The sequence below is a fragment of the Fulmarus glacialis genome, unplaced genomic scaffold, assembly GCF_000690835.1.
Source record: "Fulmarus glacialis isolate BGI_N327 unplaced genomic scaffold, ASM69083v1 scaffold14706, whole genome shotgun sequence".
Taxonomy (NCBI): Eukaryota; Metazoa; Chordata; class Aves; order Procellariiformes; family Procellariidae; genus Fulmarus; species Fulmarus glacialis.
This window is the reverse complement of record NW_009219214.1, coordinates 37,276-47,687: the sequence shown is the minus strand read 5'-3', so window position 1 is coordinate 47,687 and position 10,412 is coordinate 37,276. Positions and strand designations below refer to the sequence as shown.

Here is a 10,412-nt window from a genome sequence, read left to right as displayed (position 1 = left end):
CCTACACGTGGGAGCAGTACAGCAGATGTTGGGGGGTGATCGTTCACCTCCTGTTTTCCAAGAGAAATTGGTTGCAAACCATATCAGAAAATCATTTCTTGCAATTATGAAGCCTAATTGGTTCGTATTTGTAAAGCGCTTTGAAGATTAAAGCGCTAAGTATTATTATTGTTAAACATTTAGACAGGATCTGGCAAGGCTGTTTTTTCTAAATCCTATCCTGCCAGCTTGCAACTCTGTCACAGCATCTGTTGCGTGGGAAGAGCCAGCGTTGGATAAACCCATCGTTACAGCATTTGCTTTCCTCCTTTTCAGCCTTTGCCACCCACCTCTCATGAGCTGCTGCTTTTTGTTCAGGCACTCGCGTTCCTTGTCGCAGATCTCTTTTTTGTTCTGGGCAGTTATATTCTTCATGGCTAGCTCCAGGTCCTCCTTCTGCTTGGCCAAAAACTCCTGTTCCTGGGAGAAAACAGCAGTACCACCATGAGCCCTCCTTCTGCTGCCACTTGATAAGCATCTGGTGGTATTTTAGAAACTGCCAATCCCTCAAGGAGGAAGGATGCTTCTGTCTCCTACGCATTTCCCAATCCTGGAGTTGTGGCAATCTTCTCTCAGCCTTACCATGGTTTGTTTTTTCTGGGCGAAGTCATCCATCTTCACCTTCATGTTCCCTTTGCGCTGTTGCCGTGGCAGCTTCTCAACCTCGTTCTTGACCTTTAGGGAGGGAAATGAGATTTATCAGCAGGTAACTTTAGGCCAAGAACAACCCCACCTAATGTCACTAAACAGATGGACCTCAGGAAATACCCAAATATACCAAAGAAAAGCAAGAGCTTCCTGCTAAAACACCAACAACTGCTTCCCTCTCAAGTTCTGCTATGGAGAAATGCTGAAGCTTTCCGGGAAGAAACAGATGCAGGAAACCAGCTTTCCTCCATCCTATCCCCATTTTTACCTCCTTCTTCATCTGCTTCAGCTGCTCCAGGAATTTGACATGGTCCCGCTCCTGCTCCAGGCGAATGCGCTTGGCCTCCTCCCGCCGGCGCAGCGAGTGATCTTGTTCCATCTTTTCAATCTGCTGCTTCTGCTGCCGTTCGAGGTTTTCCAGTTCGGTGTCGTAGAACTTCTTCTTTGTCTGTATGGGAAAGGAACAGAGGTCAGCCTCAGCCTCCTCTGTGCTTCATTTCCTTCCAAAAATTTAAAAGAAAAAAAAAGAAAAAAATAAAGGGGGCGGGGGGCAGTTGTCCTTGCATGAATTGAGCCTCTTTACTAAACACAGAGGAGAGAAATTTCCAAGTAACGCCCCATGAAGCACACAGGGCAGAGTCAGCTCTAGCGTGAGCCCAAAACATTTTTTAATTTGTTCTGGAGCGTTTCAACCCTTTCTCCTTGCTTACATCCTGATCCCACTGAGACCCATGGCCCTGGGCAAATATTAGCAGGCAGTGAGGCTCAAGCATAATAGGTCTTTCTCTGCAGACCAGGATTGCCAAGTTTGAGAGCACTGCGCTCCGACAGCACCCTTGTGTCCCATCTCTCCCTCCCCGCGAGCAGCAGGGATGGAGCACACGGGTATCAACGGGAGCGGATTGCAAACTGCCCCAGGGAAAGGGCAAAGGAAGCAGGTTTGGGGCTTTTGCACATCGCGCTGTACGGTGAATAAATCTCACAAATGAGAAGTGACTTGCTAAGATGGGAATTCACAGATGTGGCATGTCAAGATTTTAGAAATATAAGAGAACACACAAATAAGTGATGGCTCCCAGCCTGCCGCGAGGGGATGGGGTTACCAGGCGCACACACTAGGTGAATTAGTAAAGGGGTATTTAAAAGACAGCTCATGAAAGCTTTCAAGGGACTTACCTACAAAATTATTTTACTTCAACGTAAGCTGCCCACAGAGAGACTAGGTATGTAAGCCTAGTTTATCTTTATTCAATTTATATTCAAACTTGCTAGTTTCCTGCTCTCACATTCTGTTCACACTGCTTTCTTATTTAAAGGGCTTTTTTCTTCGAAATACAACAGCACTATAACTGTTTCTCACAGTAGTCATATATACGTGAACAGACATACAAAAACAGATCTTTGAAGAGGGAAAGTCCAGAACAACCCTTTCCCTGCTACACCATGCCGGGCAATGGCAGTCAGTGCTTCCCAAGCTGCAGGCTGCATGTGCATAACGCCTACAAAAGGCTCTGTCCTCCACAAACACATCCCATCCCTCAAATCCCAAACGGATCCCTCAGTGGTCCTGCTCCCTCCGGACATGATGCCCCAGGACTGCTGCAACCCAGAGAGCATCGCACTGCGGGAGGGTTTGCAGGGCATCTGCAGTGGAGAAGTCAAACCAGCAGATACCAGGAGCTTCCCCTTCCCTGCTCACGTACCGCCATTTCTTGCTCGAAGCGCCTGAGCATCTGCTCCAGCTGCAGCTGGTGTTTGCTGTTGAGTTGGGCCTGGTTTCGGTGCTCCTCCTTCTGAAGGAGACGCAGCTCCCGCAGTTCCTGGCGCCTGCAGAGGGTTAAAACGGAGGGAGAGAGAGAAATACAGAGTCAGACCATTTCAGAGCCGCGTGCCTGAGCAGAGATGGCAGAATCAATAACCAGATCGTTTCAGCAGGGAATGAAAGCCACGTGGCCATCCCGTAGCACCCTGCCACTTGCTTTGAGCGCAGGCAGGAGGTAAATGCCAACTCTCGGAAGCAGGATGCTAATCACATTAATTGTTGGCAAACTGTCAGTTTTCACAAGTAAGGCCTATTAGCATTCAGAGCTTCTCAAACAAGCCCTGTCAAAGCTCCTAAGGTGATGCTGCAGGCGACGCTCTCCCCGTCAGCACCCAAAATACCCGTTCTGCCAGCTGGGTTAGCGCACACTGATCTTCAAAACACAGCTCAGGCCAAGCTGGCGCTGCCCTGACCTGGCCCCTGCGTTCTGCATCCCTTCTTGCTCATGCCTGGGTGGCAGAAAGGGCAGTTTTCCCAAATTCTGCCTTATCTACCACGACATTGCATCACTCCCCTCAGCCAGCTTCACACCCAGTAAACGGGAGCCTCTGCTCAGACGGTTGCGTTTGAGCCCATTTGCCACGTTTGTGCCCGACCGAGCTGGAAATCACTAATGTCCCACGCAAAAGGACCAGCAGCAGCAGTTTCCCCGTGCAAGATCCCCACCGTGACCTCCGCTGCTGTGCATTAGCCTTACACATCGAGTACAACCCTCTCTGGGGGCCCTCCTGGGAGAAGCACTTTGGAACGCTTTCTTCTTTCAAAACAAACTCAAGCCCCATTAAATCAACTGGCGCAGTATGACATGCTCTCTTCCAAGCTGGTCTTCAGATCAATACCTTGGTGTGTTCCAAAATGCCTTAAATGCAAATCAAGATGCCAGGAGAGTTCATCGTGCCCGCTAGCTAGTCCCAAGGGAATAACCACTTCTCCCAAAAGGTGTTCATGGACTCGATGCTTTCCAACCCAAGCCTCTGTCCCTTCCCCCTCCTCCCAGATGGAACAGGCACTATTTAAAAAATAAAAAGGAACCTCTTTCAGGGATGCCAGCACACCTGAGAGGATCAGGAGAAATCCCTACACGCTAGCACACATGCTCCCTGTGTTATATTGGGGTTATACGAATTCTCACATGAAAGTGAGTAGCTAATGAGCTTCTGCACATATCTGATATTAGGAATAAGGCTGCCACAGGGACACATGGTGCTTGGGACAGATTATATTCTCAGAGAGATCCTCAGAGCAGTACAAGGGAGCCTAGAATAGGACACATCAAGCAAAACAATTTGTATTTTAATTATTTTATGGGCCTTTTCATTTCCGTGCTGCTACTGATAGTAACGAAGCTAGAAACAGCATTTTCTCTCCCTGAGAATAGGTCATGGAGGTTTGAAAGCGATAAGATCTGCAAAGGAGTCATAAAGGCTTAAGCAGGGAGGATACACCCATGAATATTAAGTGATGCTCAAGGAGTTTACAACTCCCTCGGCCTTTCTGTTAATGAAGTCTGAGGAGATACAAGAACAAAAAGAAAAGGAGCATCTTGAGAAGATTTCTGTGTTTATTTCCATTGAGCCAGCACATCTACAGCCCTGGAGACACATTCAGTCATCCCCAGAGGACAGAGGCAGCCACAGCACAAGCTTCCCTTGTCACAGCCTTGCTGCATCTTATCCCCGAGACGCATCTCTCGTTCCCCTGCATCCTCCACTTACATGGTACAGCAAGCCCCCTGCCAGCCAAGGAAAGGCTAAAAGAAGCGATGTCCACACTGGACAGTTGTCCTGTCCAAGTGGGACCAAGAGAGAAAACGAAAGGTTGCTCGGGCATTTGCTTGTGGAGAAGAAAACCCTGTCCCAGCTCGGCACCCTGCCCTCCCTCCATCCCAGTGACCCACTTGCCTGAGAAATCTCATCTCTTCATCCTTCTTCTCATCCTCACTGATGATCTTCGAGGTGGTGACGCTCACCTCCACTCCATCCACCACAAACTTCCGGGTGCGTTTCAGCGTCTTCTTGTGCATCCGGGAATCCTGAGTTTGGCAGGGGAGGAAAGGAGGAGGCCATGAAGCAGCTCCCCCAGCTTGCTGCACGGGGTGCTACAGCTGGAAGCCTCAGCAATTGTGATGCCGTTGTTAATGAAGAACATAAGCAAGGAAACCACATCAGGGAGGGGGGGAAGAAACAAAACCAAAACATCGGCAGATTTGGAGCTGCCATTCAAGCCACGCAGCCTTTGCTACCACGCCGCAGTACGGTGTGATTTCCACCCTGCAGAAACCTGACCTGGAGGAGAGACAACCCACCACCTGAAGACCCTTCCTCTCCATGTCCAACGAAAGCAAAGCCTGATGGGGGACACTGGAACCCCCCCTGAACTGCAGTGCCGAGGAATCCACACAGTGTGAAGCTTGCAATGTTTCCTTTCAAAGCTGCTGGGCCATCTGACCCGCAGGGACCCCCACACGCCTGCAGGTGCGAGGCAGGCAAGACTCCGCATCGGACTGCGATTGCGGATGGAGCCTCGGGGAAACAAGCCAGCCCTGCCCAAAGGCTCAGTGCTCATGTCCCTCTGGCCAGCATTACAACACTTCGTTAATCACAACCAGCTCCGAGCCCCTTTGTGACCTCCACAAAGCACAGCCCAGGCTCACTTTCATTAGTATAGGTAGGGACAAGTGCCAGGAGCACCGTGTCCTCTCCCAGCAGTGCCACAGCAGGTCAGCGTCCCTCTGCAGGGTCAGCAGCCCCAGCCAGGCTGAAGGACTGAATCCAGGGACTTTGGGGAGGGAGGGAAAAAAAAAAAAAAAAAAAAGATATGAACAACCATGAACAACTTGAATCATGCAGTCCTACAGGGAAAACACAGTGCTGGAATGAGCAAAGGCTCCCCTGAAGTCTTCTTGCTCTTACTGTTATAACCATTACAGATATAAAACATGGCAGAAGAGCTTCACGTGAGCCTGCAAGGCCCAAGGCAAGCCCCTGGGGAGCTTGCTGCAATGGGGGAGCCAGAGAAACTCCCAAACTCACCTGTAGATTTATCATCTCTAATCTTTCTAAAAAAAGAAAAAAAGACCTGGATACTTTTTGCCACGAGGTTTTTTTTGCGGGGGACTAAACTATAAGCAACTGGACAAAGAGTCTGGTACTAAAAGAGTCACCTTAACTTTGCAGTTCAGCCTGTGATAAAAAGCATGTAATAGTTAATGTTTACAACCAGAAACGGATTAACTCTTTGCTGCCCCTTCTCTTGCTGCAACCAGCCTGGCACTCTGCGCACGCAATCCAGCAGCACCAGGAACACAAGCAAGGTCAGAGCAGGGGAGTTTAACCCCATGAAGCTAAGGCTGGGCAAAAAGCCTGGGTGAGGAGGGAGCAGCACAGCCTGGTACCTCCCCCCCACACTCCCAGCTCATTGTGCAAAGCAGAGGCGTCAGCAGGGCATCTTTCCCAGCGCCCTCCAGCAGCATCGCTCCTGGAGAACAGCTCTGCTCGAATGCCTTGCTTGGAGAGATGCCATTTAGTTTTCCTGAGTATTGCCTCTGGCTGGGGCAATTCAAACTGTGATCTAACACGACCATCTCTTTGAGACTTACTCCCTGTAAAACCCAAAAAGCTCTTTTCCCCTTCTAGGGGACCAACCGGGGAAAGCAATTACACGTGTGGCATCATATTCATCTTTGGCTGGCCTCAAGGAGACCAGGTGTCATGGGAAAGGCAGTGAGGAGGGGTAAATTGCTATGCAAGAGCATCACACTTCCCTCATTAAGGATCCACACTGATTGCGGGCTCCTGCGGGGGATGCTGGCTCTGATGCTCACAGCAGGAGACAGGAGGGCAGGAAAGTTTTGCTGAGAAGGGTTTTTGGGCATGTTTCTGTGCCGGGAAGCTATCACTCATGCAGGCAATTGGATAAAGATCTTGTGCAACACATCACTCTGCCCCCTCAAGTCACACACATTTCTTCTTCTTCTTCTCAGCAAATATCATTCCAGTTATTTTGCCTCTTCCTCTAAGCCATGCTGACCTGGCCGGCTCTGGCTCACAAGCATTCCCAGCCTCCAGAAAGCCTTAGCAAAAGCCAAGAAGCCTGGGAGGTCTTCGTGCAAGTCACTGCTGACACAGACCAGGCCAGATGTATGGCAGGTTGGAAAAATTGAGAGAGGCACCAGCCCAAATAAGCTTTCTCCTTGGGCTAGGTGTTCTAGGAAAGAGCAGCAGAGTGATGGGCAATGGATAAAGTTTAGGAAATCACATTTTGGGTTTCATACTTTTCCTTGCTTTCACTGTGTACAACTGCACAAGTCAGGCGAGGGGCAGAGTTATTTCACACTTGTCAGGGACACAAAATAGCTACAAAACGTGGGACTTCCATTAGATTTCAGTGGCCTGGGACAGCAGAGGACACACGTACCTGCAGCAGCTCCACCAAGAGCTTCTCCTTCACTTGAGAACATGCCATGTGCCCATGGCACAGCTTAACCCAGCACCACAGGCTGTGCCACCCTGAGCCCAGCTGGGACAGGCGTCCCATAGACAGGGAAGACAAACCATCGAAGGCTTTGCCTGGAGATGGGCTTCCTCCCTCCTCGCTGGCCCTGCGTTGATTTGCCGAGCTCCAAGCCTGGATGCTCACATCGCAAGTGCCGTGGCCAGCCTTTCCAGCTATCTTGCCAAGTAGCCCTGGGGTGGCACCTGGGTGGTCTTTAGCATCGTGCTAAAGCAAGATTCCTGGACCCTTTGTCTTCACCCAGCCTCTGTCCTCTCCTACTTTACCTGCTCCCCACCTTCAGGCACAGGGCAGACTAGGGGCAACTCACTTTCTCCTCCTGTAGTCAAAGATCAACCCCACGCAGAGTACAGCATGCTGCTTTCTCAGGAAGGAGTTTAAGGGGCTATGGCTGATGCACGCATGTGCACAGCCTCTCAAGGGAAGGATCTGAATTTCGGGGACTTGGCTAAAAAAGGAAAAAACCTCAGCACTTTTTAACAGAGGTTTGCTGCCACTCCTTCTCCACACCCTCTGCCCAACGCTCTCACCTTCAGGGAGATGGAGCCACTCTCTCTGTTCAGGGACAGGTCAGCAGACAGGGAGATGGTGAGGTCCATGCTTTCAGAGGCTGAAGTGCTGCCAGAATCCGAATCCCCTTTGGACCGGCTGCCGGGGAACGGCGCCGAGGGATCCAAGCTCCCGTTGGCAAGCTTCTCCTCCGTGAAGTTCTCCAGGTGGCTGCTCTCCGGTCGCTCCGCGATGCTCTTCCGCTCCTTGCTGCCTGGCCCAGGCTGCTTGTCCCGCTCCATTGAGTTATCCAGCCGTCCGGGCTGCGAGATGATGTCTGGCTTGCCCTGGGTGCCCGAGGTGGCTCTCCCATCCTCTGGGCCAGAGGAGGCAGAGCTGGCAAGGGGTTTTGTGGAGCGGTTGCTCTGAAGTCTGTCATTGTCATTGCTTATCCCTTCACCTGAGACTTGATCGCTTTGTCCATCTGTGGTCTCCTTGCCAGTCCCCACAGGCCCGTTCATTGCCTTGGGCGAGGAAGAGTCTGGAGGCTTTTCCCCATCAAAACTCAGCTGACTCGCCTCAGAGGGGTCCCGCTTGTGCTTACCAGGGGGCTGGAAAGACAACGAAGGGAAGGTGTTGGGTTTTGCACCACTGCTTTAACACAACTGCAAGAGCTGCAAGTCCCCATGCTTCAGAGCAAAGTCAGCCACAGTAAAGAGTTATTGGGAGTTATTCCCTTTTAGGACATCCGTCCTGAGATACTTCTATCTTTCTCCAGGTGTGTGGTCCAAAAGGCTGTGGACACTGACTGGAAGGAAACACTTCCAGGACCTGCAAATTCTTAAGAGGCAGCCTAGGAGTTTGCATATGGCACCCCTTTTCCCATGGCTAACTCCACCGTGGATTAATCACTATCCTTTGCCACAGATGAGGGAGATCGGAGCATCTCCCCCAGCAAAGCTGCCCAGGCAGCCCCGTGCTGTCCCCTTCAAAGAGCCCAGCTCAGGGGCAGGTTTGCCCGGCTCCCTCCTAGGGCTGGTGGTGCCTCACTGCTGCACCACATGCTGCTGGCGTTGCTTCCACTCCAGCTTCTCCAGCTTATACCAGAGCCTATTTTTCACGTTTTTTTTTTTACTTAAAAAAAAAAAAAAAAAAAAAACAAAAAACAAAAAACCAAAAAAACCCCCAACAAAAACCCCACATCCTGCAAGCCCCTCCTGCGAGCGGGCAGCTGGGCCACCTGCCAGCATCATTGCTTCTCCATGCCCTTGGCAGCCACTGAAAAAAAGCCCCTCCCTGGCCAAGCAACGCTTCCCCCTCCACCTGGTGGGGCCCAGAATAGCCATGAACCAGCCTTTTGGAGCTGAGAAAAGTTGCCGGGCTCTTTCCCCCACCACAGCTGCACTGGCAAACTTGCCAGCACAGGGCCAGGAGTGCTCACCGAGGCAGACTCTGATGAGTCGTCTTCTTCCGCTTCATCCCGACTGTCCTCGATCTCTTCCATCACCTCAGCCTTGGCCTCGGCCACCAGCTCACGCAGGGCCCGGTTGCTGGTCACCTTGCTGACGAAGGGATGCTGAAAAGCCAAGCACAATGCACATGCGTGAGGTGGCCAAAAACCAGACCTCGTAGCTGAGCGAGCACACGGGGACGGTGAGGACCACTTCTTGCTTTTAAACAACTGCAAAGACCTAAGGACGTGGTTCTTGCCAGTGTCACCAGGCTTAACCCCCCAAAATGAATTTACAGATGTGCGCTGCACGTATGAGAAAGAACAAGAGAGAACACGATGCTGAGGTTAAGCGCCAGCTCTGCACACAGATGCTCAAAGCATGCTGCTCTGTAAAGCTGCTTTATATCAACAGCCCCAAACGAGAGCATCAGCTGCATTTAAACAAGGGGCTCTTGCTGCAGAGGAGACATCCCGCTTCGCCACGGGTGGGCTGAGCTCCGGGGTGCAGGTCCAAGCCCGTGAGGTGCCACTGGGCAAGAGCTGGTCTGCAAGATCCCTGGATGCAAACAGAGCGTGGGGGAAAGTTTAATTGAAATCAGGCTTGAATCGCTCAGTGCACACAGTGGGGTGTTTGTGTTGAGCTTCAGCAAAAGGCTGGGGAGCCCCTCGGGTGTGCAGAGCACATTGCACGCTTCCTCCCGCTGACTCCACGCAGGACGGGAAGCGTGCAGCCAGCACGCCAGCGCTGCAGGGCGAGAGCGTTTGCAGGCAGTGGGGAAAAGCATCTTCCAGGTTTTTGCTATGATTTCAGAAGGGGACGGGAGGAAAGGAAAGGAGTTGAATTTAAATCTGGGATAACCAGGTATAATCCAAGCTGGCTGCCACCTGGGCATTTTTAGGCAATGGGAGCCATTTCTACTCCAGCTGGTGTCCATAGGGGCTCTGCAGTTTGCTCCAAAGGGAAGAACATTGCTGTTCCTTTTTGGAGCATTTTAGATGCTGAAAAGTACTATGAACTTTCTAAACAAGGGAAAAATAATCTGAAACCAGTCTAGGACACATCAACACTTTTTTTTGTTTCCTTCCTTAAGGAGAATCAGGCTGTACAGACGCCGTGGTTCAGACACTGGCAGACCCAGGCAGACACAGACACCAGCCGCACACCCAGCCCAGGGGCCGGTGCTGGTCCCTACCTCCAGCAGCTGGGCAGCACTGGGCCGGGTCTCCGGGTTCTTGTCCAGCGCCGTCTTCAGGAAGTCTCTGAACTCCAGGGACCTTAAAACAAATCATTGGCGAGAAGCTCAGAAGAGGGAAAGGCCTCGAACGCCACAGGGGTCTGCTCGATCCTGCTGCAGGTTGTGTCCCCGTCGGCACCTGGCCACAATCACCGTTTCACTCCCAGCATGGGAAACGCTGTGCTCAGTTATTCTGATTATTTGTAAGAGAATC

General features: G+C 51.3%; 1 protein-coding gene across 1 annotated transcript in view; it reads right to left on the bottom strand.

Moving 5' to 3' along the window:
• The window catches only part of LOC104078600 (serine/threonine-protein kinase 10-like), a gene marked incomplete at its 5' end in the record, with an annotated part of 36,604 nt that overhangs the window by 2,073 nt on the left and 24,119 nt on the right, over nucleotides 1-10,412 (bottom strand). Inside the window, 8 exon segments of the mRNA XM_009580291.1 lie at nucleotides 330-459; nucleotides 622-714; nucleotides 956-1,135; nucleotides 2,391-2,514; nucleotides 4,411-4,541; nucleotides 7,552-8,121; nucleotides 8,952-9,086; nucleotides 10,157-10,238. Coding sequence (XP_009578586.1) covers nucleotides 330-459; nucleotides 622-714; nucleotides 956-1,135; nucleotides 2,391-2,514; nucleotides 4,411-4,541; nucleotides 7,552-8,121; nucleotides 8,952-9,086; nucleotides 10,157-10,238 — 1,445 coding nt within the window.